Source organism: Dryas octopetala, chromosome 7 (genome assembly GCF_963921425.1).
Source record: "Dryas octopetala chromosome 7, drDryOcto1.1, whole genome shotgun sequence".
Taxonomy (NCBI): Eukaryota; Viridiplantae; Streptophyta; class Magnoliopsida; order Rosales; family Rosaceae; genus Dryas; species Dryas octopetala.
Window position 1 is genome coordinate 6,656,834 of NC_141372.1, and position 25,320 is coordinate 6,682,153.

At 38.1% G+C, this 25,320-nt stretch overlaps 3 protein-coding genes and 1 pseudogene across 5 annotated transcripts; 1 reads left to right on the forward strand and 3 right to left on the reverse strand.

Moving 5' to 3' along the window:
- Nucleotides 1-3,846: 3,846 nt before the first annotated feature.
- Nucleotides 3,847-7,522, reverse strand: LOC147279072 (uncharacterized; annotated as a pseudogene).
- A 3,143-nt stretch (nucleotides 7,523-10,665) lies between these two features.
- LOC147279073 (histone deacetylase-like protein) lies at nucleotides 10,666-11,443 on the reverse strand. Its single transcript, XM_086250257.1, has 2 exons — nucleotides 11,299-11,443; nucleotides 10,666-11,164 (listed from the first exon to the last, which is right to left on the reverse strand). Exons 1-2 carry the CDS (start codon nucleotides 11,397-11,399, stop codon nucleotides 10,798-10,800), a joined length of 468 nt encoding a protein of 155 aa, XP_086106383.1. The 5' UTR covers nucleotides 11,400-11,443; the 3' UTR covers nucleotides 10,666-10,797.
- Nucleotides 11,444-13,290: 1,847 nt separating this feature from the next.
- Nucleotides 13,291-16,514, forward strand: DBP1 (DNA-binding protein phosphatase 1). Of its 3 annotated transcripts, XM_086250255.1 has the most exons (5): nucleotides 13,370-13,463; nucleotides 13,643-13,927; nucleotides 14,294-14,503; nucleotides 14,726-14,937; nucleotides 15,661-16,514. In XM_086250255.1, the coding sequence occupies exons 2-5, from the start codon at nucleotides 13,775-13,777 to the stop codon at nucleotides 16,223-16,225; spliced, it is 1,140 nt and encodes a 379-aa protein (XP_086106381.1). In that variant the 5' UTR covers nucleotides 13,370-13,463; nucleotides 13,643-13,774; the 3' UTR covers nucleotides 16,226-16,514. The 3 variants fall into 3 exon arrangements, with proteins under 3 accessions (XP_086106380.1, XP_086106382.1, XP_086106381.1); XM_086250254.1 differs by having other exon boundaries at nucleotides 13,291-13,927; XM_086250256.1 differs by having other exon boundaries at nucleotides 13,293-13,927; nucleotides 14,297-14,503.
- Nucleotides 16,515-16,627: 113 nt separating this feature from the next.
- On the reverse strand, nucleotides 16,628-23,650 carry LOC147279075 (pleiotropic drug resistance protein 1-like). The gene is made up of 24 exons (XM_086249818.1): nucleotides 23,196-23,650; nucleotides 22,964-23,084; nucleotides 22,783-22,871; nucleotides 22,607-22,691; nucleotides 22,359-22,518; nucleotides 22,195-22,271; nucleotides 22,026-22,079; nucleotides 21,842-21,932; nucleotides 21,423-21,724; nucleotides 21,033-21,314; nucleotides 20,544-20,860; nucleotides 20,312-20,472; nucleotides 20,119-20,222; nucleotides 19,831-19,990; nucleotides 19,646-19,753; nucleotides 19,397-19,551; nucleotides 18,963-19,295; nucleotides 18,557-18,847; nucleotides 18,391-18,474; nucleotides 18,168-18,301; nucleotides 17,860-18,087; nucleotides 17,596-17,767; nucleotides 17,197-17,451; nucleotides 16,628-17,031 (listed from the first exon to the last, which is right to left on the reverse strand). Exons 1-24 carry the CDS (start codon nucleotides 23,444-23,446, stop codon nucleotides 16,774-16,776), a joined length of 4,272 nt encoding a protein of 1,423 aa, XP_086105944.1. The 5' UTR covers nucleotides 23,447-23,650; the 3' UTR covers nucleotides 16,628-16,773.
- Between the last annotated feature and the right edge of the window lie 1,670 nt (nucleotides 23,651-25,320).

Consider the following 25,320-nt stretch of genomic DNA (forward strand, 5'->3'; position numbering starts at 1 on the left):
TCATCAGAGATGCGGGATTTTTGACTCGTGGGATAAACATTGCATCGAACAAACATAAATAGCATACGGAATAGTTGTGTGCAATTTCCAGAGATGACGCGATGAGAGGCAGGGGGAACGAATGTTGGTGCATCATAAAGGGTGGTGATAATGTGTTCCCGTGATAAGGAAGACGTGAACTTAAGAAACTTTTTATAATCAGTTTTGCCAGAGGAGGGTAGTTTACAAACACTACGAATGTCATCACGAGTAATCATACATTTGTGCTCCCGAAGAAACACATGTGAATCCTTGGTTACTTTGAAATCGGGAGGAAAGTTGGCATAAAACTCACCAACAAGATTGATATTGTATTTAGGGAAGGATTCGACATATGGTCGCAGACCACGTGCCGCTAAAATATTCACGAAGTCAGCACTCATCTCTCGAATGACAATTGGACGCTCAGATATAAAACCTCTATCTTCTATCACCTCCCAACGGGCTTCACAGTCCGCATTGCGAAACCGTCTATACTGACTTGAGTCATCCCTAGGAATAGGAGTCTCTTCCTGAGGTTCGGAAGAACTCGCTTGAGATTTCCGTTTCTTGGCAATGGGCTGCTGAGAGGATGCTTTCTTAGGGGCCATTAAACTAGTCACCTAAAAATTACAAGATGCCATACCATCAAGGGAAGATGATGAATAAGACCAACAACCCAAGGACAATTAACAAAATGCAAAAACACATATAATCCCAACAATTCCAGTATTCATTAGCCACAAATAATCCCAACAAATTACACAAGGGAACACAACCCAGCAAACAAACCCATGGTCCCAATCAAGTTTAGATAAACATAAATTGTATGTTTCGAGAAAGAGGACACATACCGGAGAGGACAAGCCATACCATCCATTTCGAACATTTTCAGAAAATAAGTGGAACCATGAAGAAACAAGCAACAAAGAAGACAAAGCAAGTTAGAAAACATCAAAAATATATTAACATACTGTGGGTAAGGAGAAGGAAGGTCCGGTCGAAAATTAGAGGAATACCTTGGTGAAGAACACAAAATATACCAACACAAATCAGTGGGTAATCTTCAGAAGGGGCCGAAAAGTGAGAGGTCAGAACAAATTTTGAGATGTAATGTGATTTGATGAGGGATTGGGAGGAGGAAGAGAGAAGAAAATAAGAGAGAGTGAAGAGAAGAGGAGCAACGCGCGCAGAGTAGAAAGAGGGGGCACGGGACACGAGCCACGCAGGAAAGAAAGAGGGAAAAAAAATGAAAAAAAATGACGGAATATTTTGGTGAAAAAATACAATGACCTAAGGAGGTCCGGTTCTCAAAAAGGAGGTCCGGTTTTCAATTCAAGCAGAAATGATGGATCGCCACTGGAGGACCGGTCTTCTGAAGAGAGGTCCGGTTCTTACTTCAAGCAGAAATGATGGATCCCCTCTGGAGGACCGGTTCTTCTCAAGAGAGGTCCGGTTCCAATTCAAGCAGAAATGATGGATCGCCTCTGGAAGACCGATCTTCCCAAGAGAGGTCCGGTTCTCAATTCAAGCAGAAATGATGGATCGCCACTGGAAGACCGGTCTTCTCAAGAGAGGTCCGGTTCTTCCTTCAAGCAGAAATGATGGTTCGCCTCTGGAGGACCGGTCTTCTCAAGAGAGGTCCGGTTCTCTGTTGCTTATATATTTTTTTTTTTTTTTTGGGTTTTTTTTAATACGAAGTTTGTGCAACCGCACCTAATAACCACATAAATACATGCCCTTTAACGTTTTTTTATTTAGTATACAATAAACAAGCATAATGAAATGCATGAAGTCCAATTCAAGGAAGCACATTTTGGTGCATGCTTGACAATAAAACCAATGATTTAACAAGCAAGACATTAACATAATCAAAATATTAGAACACGCAATAATTAATCCTTACAGAACCTTAGGTTTTACTAATATAAGTTACTAATAAAAGCCTCTTTGGGTGTAGGAGAAAAAGGACCTATGCTTACAATTTCTTTTTCAACATGGTGCATTACGTACTGTTTTGTTCGTACGCTTAGTATATCCATAATCGAATTGGACATTTTTTTCAGCAATTTGATTACCTTTGTTAGCATGAACTAACCTGTCATTTGCAGATCGCTGGCCAGGAATTGGTTCTCCAAAGAAGTTGGTGTCACCTCGGCCGTTTCGGTGAGGAAGAATGTGTCGAGTTGCTGGCACCCAATTCGCCAACACAGAATTTTGGAAATCCCTCATTTCATGAGGATTCTCACTTGAATCAGTTTGCGAGCACGCATCCGAGGGTGGTGTATCATAACTTGAGTCTTCAAACCATAACTCCCGATAAACATTAAGGTTAATTGGGGTTCTAACTTTCTTAGGCATGATTATGTTTTATATATGTCAAGTGTGGCAGAGTGAGAGCATTGAATGGTTTATGGTGCATATATATATAGTAGAAATAAATGACAATCAACACTACACTCCATGCACATGCTTGCTTATCATACGAATGTTGACTATTTGTCATTGAAATGAATAAAGTTCCTGCACTTAGCAGTTTTCAGGTGCATGCAGTGGGAATCTCTGGTGCATGCAGTGGGAATCTCTGGTGCAGTAGCTCCTCACCACTCTCTTACCAAGTTAGTAATTTGAATAATGTTTGCATCGTTATGCACACATGTATTATTGGTCTGTACTCAATCAAACATCAGGGGTATAATCCACTATTTGCCTTGTGTGTTATGACATAAAGCTGTCAACCAATTGTTTATTTCACAATAATGAACTCCATACCAAGCTATTTTGTCTAGCCTCATCAGTGTTTCAATTATTTTTCTAGACAACAATGTTTCAATAGTTACGACTCTATAAATATGTAATATCTACATAGAGTGATAGAAAAGCATATGGGTTGCTGCATTTGCTTTTAAAATAAACAATCATGAGGCAAGGTAGTAGCGCATCCAGTAAATCCAATCGTCCCTTAGAAAATGGAGAGTCACCATGTGCTCATCCTCATCCACTGCATTCAGAAGCGAATCCTTCTCATCAAATTGTTGGACATACAGTGGATTTCAATAATTTTAAGGAAGACCTAGTTGCATTTGAGCTCCCGAAGGGTATAGAGGCGCCAACACCATGCTCACCACTCGATGAGGGCCAGAATGTTACGAGTCTTAGTCCTTCTAGGAGCATTTCTAGTTCCCCAAGAGGTATGCCAATTGGTCCTCAATGGTCACCATTGGTGGAACCTCCTACACCTTACATGGAGGTTAGAGAGGTATATAACCACAACACAGAACCAAAAAATAGTGGATCAAAGAGCCCTGTGAGGGATCCAAAAATAGCGTACCCGATCTACAATTGCATTAAATACTTTAAATACTAGCCTTGTTTCATATATTGTCCAGTGCCCTGTTATTTTGTTGATCATCTTAAGGTTACCAAATGAATCCATGTAGATCTTCAAAATTATCGGGTTATTCATATTTGCACATAATATATAATATCCATATGCTATGGAAGCAAATTCGATTACAAAACAACCATCTTATGGTGATGAAAAGAAAGTAAGCACAGTAAGAACTATGAGTATAAAGTTCCGTATTGCATGCCTGAAAATACAACATGTGAATCTAATCTACTTGTTTTCTGGATATTGCAAGTGACTTATCTAAGTTCAGATCAGCAGGAACACAAATTGCAAACACCAAAGTAAAATATGTTCACATGTTCATTCGAGGGATATAATTAGTCATGGGCGAAAAACCAAATCACCTCCTCATGATGTTTGCCATAAAGTGTGATATTCAAAATAAGATTTACCTGGCTGTCCATTTAAGTCACCAAAACATCTTCCACATCTGTTCGGACCTCTACTTCGTCGACCACATTAGTGGCATCATCCAAGTTTTGAGGTGCAGAAATATCATGGGTTGTTACTATGCCCATGTCAAAATAATCTCTAGGCCTTGTTTTCACGGCAACATGTCAAACTGGTTGATTTAGATCTTGCACATAAAACACCTGATGTGCTTGTGACCCTAAAATAAATGTGTCCTGTGGGGGCATCAATCGACTGAAGTTCACTAATGTAAACCCATATTCATCTATTTTAATACCACTTTGGCGGCCTTGCCCATTTATCCAGTCACAATCAAATAACACCACATGTCGGTCATTATGATAGTCTAAATCAATAATGTCATTCAGTACACCATAATAGTCAACCATGGATGAGCTCGGATTAGTATCTTCAACTATAGCATAATTCTCATTCTCACCTTGTACAAATACTCCACTATTTTGTGACTGGCCAGCCTCATCAACAGATTTCACATGGAACCGATAACCATTCATTATGTATTTTTTCCAACGACCAGCTCGCCGACTCGGTCCACTAGCCAATGCACACAAGTCGTCACTAATGTTGCAAACCCCACGATCTATTTGGTCATCGATCTGCATAAATGACCAAATATTATACACTATTCCGAAATATATCAACATCATTCTAAATATATCAATTACTAGCAGGATACTAACATGTATTCGAAACCACTCCGGAAATGACAAGTGCGCTAATTGTATAGATGCTGCTTCACTTATGCGTGGTCCTCGATTTGCCCTCTCACGAGCAACGTGGTCCCTAATAAATGAAATAAATGATAAGATGGTTTGACAATTATTTGAAAAAAATGAAACCATCCAGTATTATCAAATTCACATCAACATCTTATGTATTGCACCTTATATAAGGTTGGACTTCGGGGCAGTTGAGCAACACATGCAAGTGTGCTCTTTCCCATTTTGATTGGTCTAGGTTGAATAATTCAACTCTCCCAAGAGATCTTCCAGGTGCTGAAAATATTACTAGTCCGTCACGTGCACCACTCCCTACCGCATCAACATTTCGACCAGGCCTATTTCGACGTGTAACAGTTTCGTCCCCAAGATACATAGAGCAAAAAGTTAAACACTCTTCAACAATATACCCTTCGGCGATGCTGCCCTCGGGACGATATTTGTTACGAACATATTTCTTGAGTGTTTGCAGGTATCTGCATAAAATAATTAACGTGGTGATGAGCATAAGTAAAAGAAAACTAACCCAAAGTGTAAAATATATATATATATATATATAACTTGTGCATGTTTGATTCATGTAACAGAGGAGAATAAAGCAAATAATAAATAAAATATATTTATACATTACATACTGCGTTTTTAATACCTCTCGATTGGGTACATCCACCTGTATTGTACAGGACCAGCTATTGCTGCTTCATCAGCAAGGTGAATAGGCAAGTGAACCATTGAGTCAAAAAATGCCGGCGGCAATAACTTTTCTAATTCACATAATGTAATTGCGATTCTTCGAGACAAAACTTGAAAGTGACCAGTAGTACCAACCTTAGAACAGAGGTTTCGAAAAAATGAACTAAGCTCGAGTAGCACACGAATCACATTTCTTGGTAAGATCCCACGAATTGCAATAGGAATCAAGTACTGCATAAGTATATGGCAATCATGGCTCTTTAGACCTATTAATTTCTTCTCTTCAACTTTAACACATCTGGCTATGTTGGAGGCAAACCCATCAGGAACCTTGACTGATGCAAGGACTGTGCACATTGACGTTTTTTCTTCATTTGATAAGGTGAAAGGGCTCGGGGGTAGTTTTGTTCTTCCCCCTTCAAGTATGGGATGTAGTTTTGTTTTCAGTCTTAGATCCACCAAATCCAAGCGAGCCTTGTATGTGTCTTTGTTTTTCCCATCAATACATAACAACGTCCCCAAAACACTATCTGTGACGTTTTTTTCAATATGCATCACATCCAGATTATGTCGAATAAGAAGATCCTTCCAATATGGTAGATCGAAAAAAATGCTTTTTTTCTTCCATGGACCATCGTACTTGGCAGCATCATGTTTGCGCTTGCGAGTTAAAGATTTCTTTTTACCCTTACCGAATTGAAAGGTTAACCCACTTAATGAAGCCAGACACTCTGCACCTGTCATAGGAATTGGTGGTAAACCATGCTCTTGGGATCCGTTAAATGAATGAGTCAATCTTCGAAACCGATGATTGATAGGCAACCATCGACGATGACCAAGATAACATTCTTTTTGACTTACATTCAACCTTAGAGAATATGTCCCATATGCACATTGTGGACATGCCTTCTTCCCTTTAGTGCTCCAACCTGAAAGCATCGCATATGCTGGAAAATCATTAATTGTCCATAAAACGGCAGCACGCATGATGAAAGTCTCTTTTTTCACTGCATCAAATGTTGGTAACCCATGTTCCCAAAGAGTCTTCAACTCCTCCACTAAAGGTTGAAGATAAATATCTATATCATTTCCAGGACTCTTAGGACCGGGAATAAGCAAAGAAAGCATTAAGTACGGTTGTTTCATGCATAGCCACGGTGGAAGATTATAAACTGAAATGATCACCGGCCAAGTACTGTGGGATAAGCTCATCATACCGAAAGGATTAAATCCATCACTAGCCAACCCTAAGCGCACATTACGTGGCTCTGAACCAAAGGATGGATCCAAACTATCTAATTTTTCCCACGCTGGGGAGTCTGCAGGATGCCTAAGCACACCATCCACCTGTCTGCGTTCGGCATGCCATACCATAGAATCAGCGGTATGATGTGACATATAAAGACGTTGGAGTCGTGGTCCCAAAGGAAAGTAACGTAACACCTTATTAGCAACTTTAGTACGAGTGACATGTCCGGCCTCTATGTTTTCCTTGTAACGTGGTTTGCCACACACATGGCATGATGTATTGTTGGCATGCTCCTTCCAATATAACATGCAATCTTTTGGGCATGCATCAATTTTTTCATAACTCAAACCCAAGTCAGTAATGAACTTCTTCGTCTTATAAAAACTGGGTGGCAAATTCACCCCTTTCGGAAACCAATCCTTTAGCAAAGTCAACAATTCTGTAAAAGATGTGTTGGTCCAAGAATGCAAGCACTTGATCTGATATAATCTCACCAAGAAGGAAAGCTTAGTTCTACCACAGCCTGGGTACAACTCTACTTTAGCATCCTCCATCGCATGGAAAAAGCTTTCAGCAGCAGAAGTGGGCCCAGAGGGCGGGGAGGTATCATCATTAGTTCCAGCAGTATATTCAAACCCATGCATTCCAAAGGCATCATGCAACATACCAGTCATATCTTCATTCTGAACATGGGTTGCTTCGGTGTTAGGCCTAGGCAACTGCTCCCCATGCGATGTCCATGGTGCATTAACATAATCTTCGTCCATACCATCAACAAAAATGTGTTCTTCAACTTCTATAGGTGACTTCCAATACCGATTACAACATTGACTACACGGGCACTTAATGTGCCCATCAAATGCGGATACTCTTAATGCATGGGCGATGAATGCACGTAGCCTTGTCAAATATTCGTCACTCATACGATCCAAAAATACCCAATCTTTATCCATTGAGAAGTCACTATCTGCCTAGTAATTAGAAGAAAACTAAGTCAATTTGCAGAAAAAATCCAAAAAATAATAGCAGACGAAGCCCATAAAGATGTTCAACAAAAAAGTGGATGTACGAACAGTAGGAAATATGCTTGGATGCAGTTTCCCAATACATCCTTATGACAATTGATGGATATATTCAAGAATTAATTTTAATTTCTACTGTAACCACCTGCTCCATGTTCATTTGCTTATACCCAAAACTGCCAAGGCCAATACAGAGAGAGAATAATAAAAACATGGGTTGGGAGGAAGAAGGATAACTAAATGGGATCAGAAAATTGAGTCATTTTTTCACTACCTTTGTTGATAACAATTATATCTACATGTAAATAGAAATTGAGACAACAACAAACTTGATTTCAATTGTGAAAGCGCACAGACCAAGCTTCAAGTGTTCTTCTTTGTTCTGTATTTAGAATCTTAAAAAAAAAACTGCAGGAATATAGGTCAGCTCAAATATACAAGTAGGTATTGTAATATTAAAAATGCAATACTAAAAATTAAATGCTTGCTAAATTAAAATGTCAAACAAAATACATACGTATGGGGATTATTCATCACGCAAGTGTGACAAACCAAATGCATACTCATATGATATATTCATAACATATATTATAAAGTCATGAACCTCAAAAACTGGGAATTCCTAAATTGCAATCAAACCCAATATTTCTATTGTTCTAAATCAATCAGATGTAGAGCAAATAATAGGTAAGTCTAACATGTAATAATTCAAGTTCAGATTGCCAGGTTCTCCTTGTCAATTCCTCATCTCATTAATCTAATCCGGTCTCGTGGTCGTTGTTCAACTTCATAGCCAACAACTCAGAATGGGGATGAAGTATAAGAAGACTACCATTACATACTTAATTAGGCAAATTTGGGATATGAGTATACTAAATAAACCCATACCTGGCCTTAGTTGATCCGTGAGCGCAGAAAAATTTCTCAATCAAAGGGGGGAAGAGAAGTGGGTTTCGCTCCTGCGCGCGGTGGGTACTGCTAATATCATTTATTTCGCGTGATAAATTGGAGAGGGAAGGAGGAGGGTTAATCCTTCATATCGCATATGCCATATCAGTGTGGTCATGGCACAGTATGTAAACCGTGACTAATAGATAAAATCTGACAGTAATGATGGATCGCCTCTGGATGACCGGTCATCTCAAGAGAGGTCCGGTTCTTAATTCAAACAGAAATGATGGATCGCCTCTGGAGGACCGGTCTCCTCAAGAGAGATCCGATTCTTAATTCAAGCAGAAATGATCAAGCGCCTCCGGAGGACCGGTCTTCTCAAGAGAGGTCCGGTTCTCTGTTGCTTATAATTTCAGGATTTAGGGTAAACCGTGACAGTGGCAATAGTAATATTGATCATGGCACAGTATGTAAACCGTGACTGAAAGATAAAATATTACTTTAGGAATAGGCACTGCATGAAAACAGTGACTAATAGTTTAAATATACACAATTTATTCAAAACCGTGAGACTTTGGATAACCAGCAAACTTGTACACAATCCGAACAGTACTTAGTACATGGCACGGTTTGGACTACTGTGAATTACTACATGTCACAGTTTGGTCATCTGTGACTTAGTAAATGCGAATGTTGTACTCATTCATTTATCGGCTCCGTTCCAGCGGCTCCACGTAGCCGAAGCCGCTGAATTTTAAAAATCCTCACAGTTACCAGTGCCCATTATTAAATTACTCACGGTTATACCGTGAATACTAAGTTTGAGTCACTGATTGCTCAAAACCATGTTTGGAAATGCTGTAATCTCATTCCCCTCATAACTGTGAGTCATTATTCGTGCCTACTGTCCATTTTTCCAGTAGTGTCTGTAAACAATACCAAATCCGCCTTGTCCAAGCTTATTGGGAAAAGTTATTTGTCACAAGACTCACAACTCTAATGGAGCCAAAGTCGAACCGTAAGGCTTCTGCACTTCTGATCTCTTCTGTTTCTTCACCTTGAGAACAATTTAACAAAAATTAAATAAGTCCAGTGCATATTGACTTGACGAACTGAAGATAATATACATAAAAGCCTACTTCAATAATTAATTTGCTTAAGCAATTTCACAAGCAATCATGACAAGTATATATGTACTCAAATATTATTTTTGAAATCCAAAAAGAAGAATCATGAGACCAAGACAAGACGTAACAAATCATTAATATATATAGGATAAAACTAGCACAACTGATCACAAACTGGGAACTAAACTTGGACATGCAATTGGACTAATACAAATACAAACCTACTTGAAATATGAATATGTATGCATGAAATCAATACTTTCCGAGAGGATCTAAATCTCACAAGTTTTATTTTTTTCGTTCTTTCTTTTAATTTCCTAATTGGGCACAAAGGAGATAATATAATATTGGACAAACATTTTTTTGGGCTATCCTGGCTGATAGTGATTACTTGGGCTTCAATTTATTAAACTTGTCTATGGTTCCCAACTTCCTTGAAATGGGCTTAGCTCAGGACTTGACATTTATAACTGAGTTTGGGCTTGAGTAGCCATAATATGTATGCAGTTGGCAGTTGATTACTTTTTTTTTTGAAAAGTTTAGTGACAATTTACCACTCTTCAAAAGCACTAAAGTTGACTCAACCCACCAAAAAAAAAAAAAAGCACTAAAGTTGACTATTAATTTCTTTAATTTTTTATTTTTTATTGTAAAAAAGGCTCTAAAGAAACTCCCCTGCTTCCTGCTTCTGGTGTTCTGTTATGGTCTTTTGGCCTTTTGGGCCTGTTGGTTTTTGTTGTTCGGGTGCGTTTTGGGCCTCTATTGTATTTCTCTCTTGGGTTGTCTTGCTGCAGCTGTTTTGGTTCCTTAATAAAGTTTATTTACCCAAAAAAAAAAAAAAAAAGAGAAAAGAAACTGCATGCCAATATATTTTGGTCTTTGAGAAAGTTGAGAGGAGCTGCCATCCAAGACGACTCTTTCTATTTTGGCTTTCATTTTTGGGTTTTTGGCCTATGAGAGCCTCCAATATGTACTACAAGTACCACATCAATAATTATGTATGAGCAAATGTTGTACTACCCTAAATTTCGAACTTTTATAGAGAAATAAAGCAGAAAATTCATGTACTACTTGTGTACGTCCCGTTCCCAAGTCCAAGGAAAACGATAAAAATCATAAAATTCGTATTTGTGAAAATATCTGTACTTTCCCAGCAGTCATTTTAGTCCCAACAACCCAATGAAATGCCTATACATGTGGTGCATATACAAATGATGGTGGTGTAAATATGAAATTACATAAAAAAGCAATTAGCTGCACCACTTCTTCTAACTACAATTTTAACTGCCGGGGCATCCTTAGAAGAAGAACCAACGGCTTCCGATCTCCGGTGAGCCGACGGCCGAGGGAGGTTCTCAGGCACAATGGTCTCCAAAGAATTGGCTCTCCACTGTGGACACAGTCTCTTGTCACTCCATTTTGCAACCACCCTCCGATCACTAATTGATGATTCTATTGCCAATGGCAAAGGCATAGCTTCAGCAATTGCAACATGGCTTTGGCCACTCACTAAGTTGCTGCCCATTTCCAACCCAACCATGATGCAAGTCATGCCCAAAACACAGGATCGCTTACTCCATGACCCATCATTGATTTTGTTCCTGCAAACATAGATATTTGACAAAATTAAACACCAGAATGACCTTTTCAATCAGAATTGCGAAATGGGTCATTAGAAAAACAAGTGCATATACGAGAGGAATGCAAGTTGGGTACTTGGGTTTTGATTACTCGCCATGAAAGTAGTTGATTTGCCTTTGAAGGCAGAGAAGGGCTTCTTGAATTTTGATTTGGAGGTGGCAGATTGAGGCTGCAAGTGCATGATGAGATGGCCATCTCTCTGATTCTCTCTCTCTCTCTCTCTCTCTCTCTCTCTCTCTCTCTCTCTGTTTCTCTCTCTCTCTCTCTCTGTTTATATTAATTAAATATATATAGGAAAAGAGAGGAGGTGGGTTTGGTTGCATAGGTTAAGAAAGAAGGTGGAGTTTCGACAAAAAAAAAAGAAAAAAGAAAGAAGGTGGAGTAATTGGTAACATTAGACAAGGACCCCAACGGTGGCGTTTTGTAATTGGGCATGACTCATGAGCCATATGGGTTGAACTTGGACCCTCCATAGTCCATATATCAAACACGTACGTTGCTTAATTGCTGTCTAGTGCCACCAGTTTCTCTGTTGGAGACGCGTGTTGGAATGAGTTTCCTGTAGACGTACTACTACTCAACTCAGCTAAGAGAGCGAGAGAGAGAATAGTTTTATTGTTATTTTGTCACTCTCTGCAGAAGCACCCAAATTAACTCAACTATTACTCAAGTTTGCAAGGCCTTTTTGCATGTATAGTTGCAGAGTACCTTTCACTTTAAGTGGCTGCGCTACAATTAAGCCTCTTCATCTGCATATTAGTTTAAGTTACAAGTTTGAAAAATCTGTTGGTATTTGTTTGAACTCTACTACCTCATTCTCTTCATTAGTTCTGACTTTAGAAAAATCAGCTACCAATTGTTCATCTTACCATATGACCCAAAACTCGATCTCAATGCAATGACTAAAAACAGGGGAAAACTATAGTTTAAACTAAAATGATTATGTACATGGATAATAAGTTTGGAACACAATTTTTATTCATACAAAAAACCATAAATATAATTCACTTGCTAATATGAATAATGAATAAGTCGATTGAATGTTAACCAATATTGTTGTATGAAGAAACTGACTGACTTTTTTCTTTGTCATGAATGTATAAGTGATGTTTGGTTGGTCATAAATTAATTAAGATTTGTAAATCAAGTCCAATGCAATTAATAAACAAGTTAAGTTTATCTTAACGTATATGTTCGGTTTGGAAAATTCTAATACGTGGACGCTGTATGACATATAGACGCATGTGAAATTTAAATTTAGACAGATTAAATTTACCTTTTCCATCTTATGATGTAAAATTTTCATTCTAAAATATGCTTACTATAATACCTATTTCTATACTATGAGTGTTTTTATTGGGTTAAACTTAATTAGCATTATACATAAAATGACACGACTCGAACACAATAGGATATGACATGATTTAATTACCGCATATTAACACTATACATGATTGTGAATATAATAATTTGTGATATAAAAGTACTATACTTCCGGTCCTTTAATTTGCTTTTATATATGTTACATATCATTCCTTAGAAGTTGACTATTATTTTCCTTTATGCAACCATTTTTAAATATTCATGGCCATCGTTTGCATGCACTTGAAAGAAAGAATCAATTCGCGTATGCATTATGGCTAATGATGTAGATTTTTTGGTACATAGTTAAACTTCATTCATACTCTGACAGTCTGACAAAAAAAATACTAATAATGTTGATTTGATAATGAAGCTTAACGTAGTTAAAGAAAGGACGCCATGATTGTAAAGTCCTTTACAATGAAAACCATCTTTTTTGGGGTCGAAATCAATCAAATCCATTTCCCTCTAGCCCTATTTTAGGTAAGCTTATTTTATTTTATGTTTTATATTTAATTATCTTAGATATTTATTTCTCAAAAATATCTATTCCTTTCCTTTCCTAGAAAAGGCGTGGGACCATATGAAACAAAAGGTCAAATGCAGCAGTGATCCTCAAAACGACGTCGTTGCGCAGCTTCCTTTCCCTAAGAAACCGACCAGTTAGATCTCGGCATTCAGCAAAAAAGCTGCGTCTTCGTGTAGATCGCCCAAAATCTCTCAATTTTCTCTGTAAGATCACAGTGCATCGCTTTCACTACGATTTCGTCTCTCTCTCTCTCTCTCTCTCTCTCTCTCTCTCTCTCTCTCTCTCTCTCTCTAAACCCTAATTGTCATATTTCTCTCTTCAAAATCCCTATTGTACTTCCCCATCAGCAAACTGCCGTCCTTTTCAAGGTCTGCATCTGCAAAAACCTAAATCCCCAAATCTAATCTTCTCATAATTCACCAACAAGATCCCTGAAAAAGAAAAATTGCATCTCTCTGTGTTTCAATACAGTAATCACCAGCTGAGTCAACTCATTAGTCATTTCCTTCTTTCACCCCTAACCCTAATTTTTGTTTCTTATTTTCAGTTTAGTATCCACCGACATAGCCATTTCTCAGACCCTTTTCTTTCAGCTCAATAAAACCAGTCACATTCTCAGAAAAGTTTCATAATTTTAGCATTTAAGGTTTTTGGGCATTGGATGTGATGGTTGAGAAGCATGGAAGGAAGTAAAGTGGGAAGCTTGGAAAATGGGAGCTCGAGCGAGGGTCGGCCTCCGAACCCTCTCGCTTCGGCGTACTGGCAGTGCTTCAGCCGCAGCGATGGCGTTCCTGTTCCGTGCAAGAAATCGCTTGTTCGACACCCGTCCCTTGTATGTTTCATTTAAAGCTTCTGCATTTTTGCCATTTCGGTTTCGCTTTGTTGTTTAGTTTAATGCTTAAATTGGTACTTAGCTTCTGAAACCAAAGAATCAAACAGAAAAAAGCAAATGGGGTTTTCTCATTGTTAATTTGAAACCTACAGTGAGAAATCAGTTTTTTGTGGTTCATTTCTCTAAAATGCTTAAGTTTTTGTAAGTGTAGCACTGAATTTGTTCCACATTTTGTTATTACTTATACTTGCTATGAGTAGTAATCTTTTTGGGATATGGAAGATTTGTTTTCCTATGGATTAAAACTGTCTTTCATAAATTTTCCGGTTTTGGTATGTATTTATTAAAGGTCGAATGGAATTTTAGCAGATGAAGACGAAGACATCAGACATTACAGTTAAATCTGGAGGTGAAGTAGAGGACTTTGAATCTAAGTTCATTCCAATTGTCCGCTCTGGAGCATGGGCTGACATTGGGTCCCGTACAAGCATGGAAGATGTATATCTCTGTGTTGACAATTTTATGCACGATTACGGACTCAAGAATTTTACTGATGGCCCAAGTGCCTTATATGGGGTATTTATCTTCTCTTCCACATGTTACATGTTGCCATACTATGGTACAATTACATTCTACATCCAAATTGTTTAGTTCTTATTTGCTGACTATATGCCTCGTCTCTTGACATGTAGTTTCGAATAACACATTGTTTGGACAGTGATCCTATATGTAATGCATTTGTAGTAGTCTATTGTTAGTATTTTTCAACTCAACATTGATATGTTGTTGGCTGACCAGGTATTTGATGGACATGGAGGAAAGCATGCAGCTGACTTTGCTTGCTTTCATTTGCCAAAGTTCATTTTTGAGGATGAAGACTTCCCTATGGATATTGAAAGGGTTGTCACTTCAGCATTTCTGCAAACTGACACTGCCTTTGAAGAAGCTTGCACTATGGATGCCACTCTTTCTTCTGGTACCACTGCATTGACAGCTCTTCTTGTTGGAAGGTTGGTTTTGTTTATTATTTTCTTTTTCTTTTTTTTCTACCTGCAAACTATAGATGCATGTATCATTACTGCTCAATGTAGATCACTAATATTTTAGTTTATTCTTCTATGGGGTGAGTTGTACTCTCACTAAGCATGGTGCTTCATTGTACTCCCCTGAATTAACTAACTCATTTTCTGGAGGTGCATTTTTGGTGATGTGCATGAAATTTGGCTCTCATTCCTTAATGCTTAGTTTTTTTAAGACGAAATGTTGCCTTAAAATTCAATGTAAATCAATAACGCTATATAATCTGGGTTGGTACCCTAAAGTTGTAACTGATGCTCTATTGCCCTCTGAAGTAAGCTGTGAGTTACTTGCAGACTGAAGAAAAGTTTATCTCACTTATGGTTTCTTATTGTTGATAGAAAAAAAATGGAAAGAATTACTACCCAGCCATATTATGTTGAAAATAGTTTCTTATTGGAGTGGGTAATCTTTTATCCAGTTGGTCCGTTTAGCTGTATACAGGCCATGCCAACTTGTCTTAATCCAATAGAGGGTTGTAAACTCAAGCTGTGCCTGGTTAGTAGTATGATTTTAGTTAAATCTGGGTCTGCTCTGTTTATTCAGCTCAAGCTTGTTCTATTAATTTGGCCTGAGTACCGAAATATTACTTGTGAAGGTACTATCGCATATGTGCCTTTGATTAGTCATATATTGATCTTAGTTTCTAATGGCAGGTTGTTGGTGGTAGCAAATGCTGGAGATTGTCGAGCAGTGCTGTGCCGCCGTGGCAAAGCAATTGAAATGTCAAGGGATCACAAACCAATTTGCAGCAAAGAGAAAAAACGCATTGAGGCATCTGGAGGATATGTGTATGACGGTTACCTTAATGGGCAGCTTAATGTTGCTCGTGCGTTAGGAGATTGGCATATAGAAGGAATGAAGGGCAGAGATGGTGGACCACTCAGTGCAGAGCCAGAATTTATGACTGCAAAACTAACAGAGGAAGACGAGTTCCTTATCATAGGCTGTGATGGGATCTGGGATGTGTTTAGGAGTCAAAATGCTGTGGAGTTTGCTCGTCGCAGGCTTCAGGAGCACAATGACCCAGCCATGTGTAGCAAAGATTTGGTTGATGAGGCTTTGAAGAGGAAGAGTGGGGACAATTTGGTGGCTGTTGTAGTTTGCTTTCAACCCCAGCCTCCACCTAATTTGATTGCCCCTCGCTCAAGAGTGCAGAGGAGTTTTTCTGCTGAAGGTTTGAGGGAGTTGCAAAGCTTCTTGGATGACTTGAAAACTTGAGATGATGACGAAGGGTTTTCTTTTTTCTTCCAAATTGGTGTTTTTCTAATTTAAATTTTCCATTGTAGTTTTACTGAGAATGATTCTCTGAGTTCTAACTGTAACATATGCGGTGGCAAGTCGGCAACATAATTTCTTGTTCTTGTATAACTCTGATTTAACTTGTTTAGGCACACCCCCTTTGATACGATTTTACTTTGTGCCCTGCATTTGCTATTGTTTTGGATATCGTTTGTTCATGAAGGTAACTCTATTAGTATATGCGAGGTAGCTTGATATGATTTATGCTTGTTCATGAAAGTGGAAGCTCTCTCTCTCTCTCTCTCTCTCTCTCTCTCTCTCTCTCTCTCTCTCTCTCTCACACACACACACACACACAAATAAGAGTAGAACCGTAGAAGCTTCTTCTTTGAAAATTTGTCTATGAAAATTAACAGAGTAAGGACGTTATTGCAATAAGGGAATATTGTGCAATATATTTGTATCACTTACTCATCTTCTTTGGAAGGCAACAATGGAATATTGTGCAATTTATTTGTATCACATTCTCATCTTCTTTGGAAGTTAAATGCTCTAATTGAATAGGCAAAGATGAAGCCGAATAGCAATGAAAACCCAACAGTCACAATCGCAACGATGCCCAAAAAGTCATGCCTGTATCCAAAGTAACTCCTTACAAAATCTTCCACCGCTTCGCCAGACTCGAGCCTGTCCTTTATGTCTCCAAATTGCGAAGCAACCATTCCATTCAAAGTCCAAGAAACAGGGCAAACCCAGTAGTACCATTTCCACCATATTGGAATTCTCTGTCATAAGCAAATTTTAGTTCCACATTGCATAGAATGTATTCGTGTGTGTGCCCACACACACACACACACGTCGGCATGTATCTACGTATCATGTATGTATGTATGTATGAATGTATGCGTGTATGAATGTATCTATGTATGCATGTATTATTTAGAACTTACTGTTGGAGGAACGACAAATCCTGAGAAAAGGTTCCATATTGCATAGAAGGTGGATGAAGTTATGGCAGCAATGTAGTGGTTGGGAGTAAGAGCCATTGTCATCATGCCGTAGAATGTGAAGTATAATAAGGTGAAGTACAAGAAAAAAAGGTACCAAAAGAACTTGGCAACTGTCCATTCGAATCCCATCATATCATATACTATAATCCCATAAATAAGAGTCTGAATGAAGATGTAGGGAATCTGAATCATCATCTGCAAGAGCATGCGACTTGGTGAGGGATTGAACATTTTGATGAGCTCCCCAAAATTTGATTAATTTCCGGAAGAGAAGCATGTGTTATGTTTCATGATCAATCAATATTGTCAAGCTTATCGGATACTTCAAGCATGCATTACCTGTCCAAAAGCATATGGCAAAGCTGAATACATTCCAGCTGCTCTTTCTCTGTAGAAGACTGTTCTCTCAACAGCCACCACTGGCTGCACTGAGGCACCATTTTGTACCCCAAGAAAGATAACAGCAGCATACATAGAACCCATTGCATTGAACAGATCTTGCTGCCTTCTCCTGCAGTCCCAAACAGGTTTGAACATATTGGTGATTAAGGAATTAAAACTCTGCAGGCCATTCCCATGCTTTAAGTTTATTTGTCTAAATACCTTTTCGATCCAAGATCCCAAAATATCATACCGAACAACAAGGCGATGAATGTGGTGAATAACAGCCTCACTGCACTATATGATGGGTTTCGCCAGTATGACATGTGCTGTTTCCATAGGCAAGCCATACATTGAGTGAAAAAGGATTGCGAGTAGCGAGTAGGGAAGTATACATCTTTGGAACCCAAGGGAGGTATACTTAGTTCCTTGATCATTGCTTTGGTTCTCCTAAACCATTCATCTTAGAATATTAATAGTTTATAGACAAGAAACTATCTGAAAGAGGCTTAGAAAGATAGTACTCTTACTTGTATAGTTCTGAGTTCTTGTACACATCTGGGAAGTTAACCCCAAGAGTTGCCTCTTGTGCTGCGGAAGTAATCTCCAACATCCAGGTTGCAGGGTTATATCCGTCTTTAATTTTAGGAACTCCATTAATTCCCTTGGTATAACAAAACTCATATAGGTTAGTTATTTAGCAATGCTATGGGAGAACATGTTATGGCTTATTTCTCTGTAGTCCTGACTGACCTCAAAGTACTCAATCAGATGGGAGGAATGGCCGCCTAATGGACCAGCATATATTTGCTCACCTCCCAATTTCAGAAGAAGAAGCTGCAATGCAACATTAAGTACTTAAAACATTTACTAAAGCACGTAATCAGTTCCTTTCTGAAAAAAGATATGGATATCTAACCTCATCAAAAGCATCGAATATATCTATGCTTGGCTGATGGATAGTGCAAACCACAGTTCGTCCGGTGTCCACAGTGTTCCTCACTGTTCTCATCACAATTGCTGCTGCCCTGGCATCGAGGCCTGAGGTTGGTTCATCCATGAATATTATAGATGGATTTGCAACAAGCTCAACAGCAATTGTTAGCCTTTTGCGCTGCTCAGTTGAAAGACCAGTTACACCAGGTAACCCCACAAGCGCGTCCCTTAATGAAGTCAGCTCCACCAGCTCCATGACTTCCTCAATGAACATCTGCAACCCATCAAATATCAGATTTGCACATAACTTGGTAAGCCTGAAGAGAACACAAGAATGCTTATGTTTGATGTTTTATAGTGTTTGTTAAAGAAGAATACTAAACTCAGACCTTTCTAGTTGCAAAGTCAACCTCAGGGAGTAGTCGAAGCCATGCAGAAAAAAGCAGAGATTCATAGACTGTGACATGAGGAGAGTGGATATCAGTTTGCTCGCAATATCCTGATATGCGAGCAAACGTTTCTTGCCTTTTTGGGTACCCAGATATCATGATGCTTCCCTCAATATGTCCACCAGTTTTCCTTCCAGATAACACATCCATTAGAGTGGTCTTACCGGCACCACTAACACCCATCAGAGCTGTTAAGACTCCTGGCCTAAAAGCACCACTCACACCCTTCAAAAGTTCCAGCCGATCCTCCTGGATAGCCTGACCTTTCATTTCCTAAAAAGTACATAGAAAATTCAGGATGCAGGTATTGATATTCTCCACTCACAAATTCTGCTTATGCATAGAGGTACTTCTAATTTAAAACTCAAAGTTACCTGTGGCATATCTATGGCATATCTGATCTCATCGAAAGCAAGGGAAAGGGGTTGAAAAGGAAGAACCATTCCCCTCTTCCTTTTCCCATTAGTATCATCATTTATTGCCTCTCTTGCAGATAATGATAAGGTAGTTTGACCTCCAATACCACTTTCTGCATTGTATTGTTGATAAAAAATGCTTAAATATAACATGCATGGTACATAAAACAGAAAGGTATATGGGAACTGAACTGAATTATGACCCACCAGAAGAACTCTTTCCTCTTGGTAATAACTCATTGAACTCTCCAGTTCTGTTAGCATTTCTCTCAGCCATGCTTTCTTTGGATAGTACTGTCTGAGGCTTTCCAAATGCTGCAGCATTAATCCAGATTTCAGATAAACAAGTCCAAGACTGAAGACACAAAGAACATATGAATGATGATACTTACGATCAAGATACTGAAGAGACAAAGTAAAAAGGAGATTGAATAGAAAAATATATCCAATTAAAGCTGCCACTCCAATCCAGTACCAATGTGCTTCTGGGAATATCCCATGAGACTTCAGGACCAAAACTCCTAAGGATTCTGTAGAATTATTAGGTGGAACCTACAACATAGAGATATCTCCACAAATCATTCACCTTATATCTTTTTTTCTTTTTCAAGATTCCACAGAGAGAGAGAGAGAGAGAGAGAGAGAGAGAGAGAGAGAGAGAGAGAGAGAGAGATGATTACATGTCTCCAACTCTTTCCAAGAAATTCATTCACAACTATAGCATTTTGTCCATACATCAATGGCGAGACCCAGTAACCCCACAACCACCATTTTGGCACAGCCTCTGTGCAAAGAAAATGGGCTTTGTAATTAGAATCTGAATCACATCAGCAGTGATCAATAGGAATCTTATTACTTCTATCATTAAATCACCTCGAGATAAGACAAATCCACCCAAAACCATAATTATAAGCAATGCAAAGGATCCAGTTGAGCTTGCTACTATTACATTCCTTCCTAATGCTGCCATGAACCTGAATAACCCGGACGCCATCTGGTTTATGCACAGGAGTATAATGTACTGCTTGAAGAACCTGCAAGTTGCAACATAGAGCATTTATCAATTCCTACTCAACTTTGAATTATAATGCTTTGTTTTTCTCACCTTTCAACATGTGGATCAAATCCTATGGCATAATAAGTAATGGCCACCCAAATGGCACTTTCTGCAAAAGAGATTGGGATCCTGAGGATCCATGCAGGTAGAGAGTATGCCCATGAAGGAAAGAAGAGAAGGTCTCTTTGCTTGTAAAAGACGGGAAGCTTCATAATGGCCATGTTGAGCTCTGATATTCCATTAAACATTGCTACAATGACCGCGAAGAACAGAGCACCCATATAAATTCCACCATCCTCCACTGTATCTTTATGCATCTCAATTCGTAGAAATATTGTTGTTGTTATAGAAGCTAAGATAATAAGCTGAAAAACAAAGGTAAAAAATGACAATAAGTTAGAATCTCCTTGAGGTCAAGTACTAATGTTTCAATGAAGTTTTCAATTTTCCAATTTTCCTTATAATAATGTTTCAAGCACTATTCTTACAGTTCTTTTCCAATTAAGTCAAATATCAAAAATCAAATGCTTTACTCACTAGGGCCAATTTGAAAATGTAGGCAAATGAGTTCCTCTTCATGAGCAAGAATTCTCTAGAAAGACAAGCTCTGAACAACTCCTTCTTGTTAACACCATATTTCTTAGCTGTTAAAGCAGCACGGTGACTTTTAGACCTGTCAAAGGGAATAGCAAGCTCGTCGCCAAGTTTCTGACCAATGGGTAATGACTGGAATGCTTCCGAAAACTCATTGACAGTAACAAATCTGTAAGGCTCATCCAAACGTGCCCAGTACTGCTCTTGGTCTTTCCTTGATGTCACCTACCACACCCCCACCAGAACAATATTGTTAAGAAAAAAAAAAAAGACATGCTATGGAGAGTACTCAAACACATGCAAGAAATTGAAGGGATTCAAAAGTGGACTCACCTCTTGCAAGAAGTCAGCAACTCCTTTCCTCTCAGGACATTTGAAACCCATGTATGCAAAAAATTCAAGCACGTTTTCGCGTGGACCCTGATACACAATTTGCCCATCCGAGAGAAGAATTATATCATCAAAGAGGTTATAAGTTTCAGGGGCTGGCTGGAGGAGTGAGACAACTGCAGTTCCTTTAAGAATATGGATGGATTGTCTGATTGAATTTACAATCTGGAAAGTTGTTGAACTGTCCAAGCCGGTTGATATCTCATCCATGAAGAGAGCTCTTACTGGTCCAACAAGCATCTCCCCTGTAGCATTATTACCAGGAATCGAAGAAGTATCAATTCCAAGTACATGGTGTTCAATTTAAACATTGTGAAATTAAAAACATTTTTAGAAATACAATGCCTTGTTCTATGTTTTACCTATTGTAACCCTCTTTCTTTCTCCACCTGAGATACCTCTTACCATTTCATCCCCCACCATAGTATTGGCACACACTTCAAGTCCCAAAATCTGCAATAAATTCAAAGCAGAAACATAACATTAAATAAATGTATTCAAATTGTTGTGTGTATCTGAAAACTGAAACGAAGGTCAATGTAGTACCTTGAGAATATAATCAGCAACTACACTGGTCTCCTGCCCTTCTAGTGCTGCTGCCTGAAGAAGTTGAAGTGTCAGAGGAATTTTATATAATGAAAAAGTATTGGTATGAAAATTATAGCTTATAACAAATGTAGACTGAGAATATTTGCTTTTCAATCTGTTTACTCACCTTCAGATAGACATCAATGTTGGGGTCTGGCTTGATATTTTCCTCCTTCTCTCTTCTACATAATTCTGCCAACATGTCTGAAATTTTTCCAAATATGAAATCAGAACCTTAAACTCTTTGGAAGGAAAAATGAAATGTATCAAATACATGGTGTTATGACTGACCGCAATTCGACCCAACTCCTTGACATCTAGCTGAGAAAGCCAATGTCTCTTTCACTGTCAGTTCTCCAATATGGAGATCATTTTGACTAATATAGGCTGATGTTCTCTGAGGTACAAATTCTTCCATCCCATGCCCGTTATATGTAACTCTCCCCGAAGACTTATGATTCATCAATTACATACCCTATTAGACCAGAGGAGATATGAACTGAATAAAATAAAAAAACCCTGAAGTTAAGCTTTCTTACTTTTAAATCTTTACCAAGTCTTCCTGCCAGAGCCAATAGTAATGTGGTTTTTCCAGAGCTAGGGGGACCTAAAAGCAAAGTCATTCTGCAGGATTTGCATTCAAAATTCGTAAGTTAAATAATAACTGTTTGGTAAAATGTACAATGGATAGCTTTAACAAATATGTCTCACTCACCTTTGAGGCTTGATGATGCCACTAACTTTTTGAAGGATTGTTAATGGTATTTTTCTACTTGGAAAAACGTGAAGATAATGCAACATTCCCTATACCAGGGGAGTTTTATAAGGTAAGTATTTGGAGAGAAAATTATTAATCATAGAATAGAATTCATATTTGTCTGATCTAAAAGATTTACCTGTAACATATTGATAGCAAAGTTGAGTAAGGTAGGCAGTGCTCTGCTTCCAATATAAACTTCTGCCTTCACAGTCAGATGCTCGAACCGAACTTCAATTGTTGGCACATCAAGTCCAACTCTGCATTTAAATTTGAAAAAAAACAGAGAAAGACCAACACAAATACCTCAATGACCCATTTTAGCTTGGAAGTTAAAGATGCCAAATTTTATACATATTCATGGAACTCACCGATCAATGCGATCCTTGAGCTTTAGCAAGAACTTCTCATTATCTTTCTCTGCATGGCCCACCAGCCTCTCCAACAAAGTCTTCCTCTCCAGCAAACCAAGTTTCTCTACATCAACCTCTCTAGCTTGACCCTCACCATCAATGAACAAGCCTCTCCCAATACGTAAATTCGTAGGCAGCCTCTCTATTGCAGCCCATTTCAGAGCTTCTTCATCCTCTTCTGCTCGAGAAGACCTCGAAAAAACATCCATGATGCCCTTCCACCTGATGTTAAAAAGGCCTTATACAAAAACTCCGATGTACATATATATGATCACCATGAATTCTCTGCTCATTCCTATTTGCATATATTCATGAATACATGAAAAAGTGAAGCAGCTTATATGTCTGCTTGTTTCCTTCTTGTTCTGTCATTCTGTCAGCCTATACATTATGAAACCTTGAACCTTCTTTTGAATGCTTAATGATAAAGAAGTATATATTATATATATATATATGTGTGTGTATATATGTGTGTGATGTGTGTGGTTGAGTTTTATATATATATATATATATGTGTGTGTGTGTGATTTGTGTGGTGGGGTTTTATATATATATATATATATTTTTTATTTTATTTGTGGGATCTTATAAATAATTTTATGTGATTTTGTGGGATACTAGGATCCCCTTCCTTTGTGGATCCCATAAGTAATTATGTGTGTGTGTGATGGGTGTGGTGGGGTTTTGTTATCTCATTTATCTGTCAAAAGGAGTTTGAGGAAAAGAGAAAGGAAGTGGATGTGTGGTGTGAAGAGACTGAAAGTATAGTAGTAAAGCAGGAGGGATGTGTTCTGTCCAAGATGTCATGATAGTTTTTTGTTTTTTTTTTTGACCATGGAAGATGTCATGATGGTTGAAAGGTCGAGTTCGGCCCTTATATCAGGGAAAGCTGGTAGTACACACCTTGCTAACTCATTCCAAAAGACAATTAAAAATTGAAAACACGAAGAAGGTTGAGGTCAAAAGTTCGCACCCACCTCAAGTCTCAACTATTGGTACGCTTGTCGCCTTCTTGACAGCGAGTCAGCAGCGATCCATTTGTCCCATAAAACTTGCATGTCATGTGCCTCACGTGACCTACATCCATTTGTCAAAGTTCACAATTCACAAATGGTATTGTGGTTTGGGACCTGGGGTGAGATTTTAATCTTACACTTCTGATTTGACAATTTTTAATTATGTACTCGTGGTTCAATATATTTTTAATCTCATACATTTCGTTAAGATTTTACTAAAATTCTACCACGGTGCCAAATATGTGATGGGTAAATTTGTTTTTTCAAGTAATAATTTATCACTTCATGCATTAAATTTTGGAATTTGGTTGCCTTTTATAATGGATTACATGACGCTTACGTGGTAGAATTTTAATGGAATATTGATTGAATATGTGAGATTGAAAATTAATTGCACCACAAGTGTATAATTAAAAAAATTTATACCAAACTTAAGACTAAAATTTTACCCAAACCACAAGTACCATTTGTAAAATTTAGCCTAAGTTGTATGCATACGACATTTAACTAATGATGTAGGATGAGTCAAATTTTTTGGTATGAATTAACATGTCCAATTCGAGCATCTGAGGTCATTTGTATATTAATTGTTTCTTAGAAAGTGAAAAATTTGACAAAGTTAGGTCTGAATTCTACATTTCAACAAGTTTTAAATTTATGTGACAATATGATTCAATTTTCTTTTGGGTGACAATGCCTTTAAAGTTTAGATGGTATAGATGTAAAAAAAAAAAAAAAAAATTGTTTTTGTTTTTTTTGCTATAGATGTGGTATCTCTATCTGCAACATAAAAGCAGCGTATGGTGAAAAAAACATAAAAGTGGCGTACTTACAAGAATACTTGTGGCAGGGACAAATGTGAAAGGGGCCCAATATCATGTTCATGTTCTTGTTCTTCTTTTTTGAGGATGCCCAATCGGCCAATCTTTTCCCAAAAAGTATCAGTGACATGACATCACTTATTTATCAGTGTATTTTAATAGAAGTTGCGTAATTGATTTTCAGGGGATAATAATTAAAATTTAATTGTAATTAAAGTTCATAAAAAGTGAAACCTTTCCTTTAAG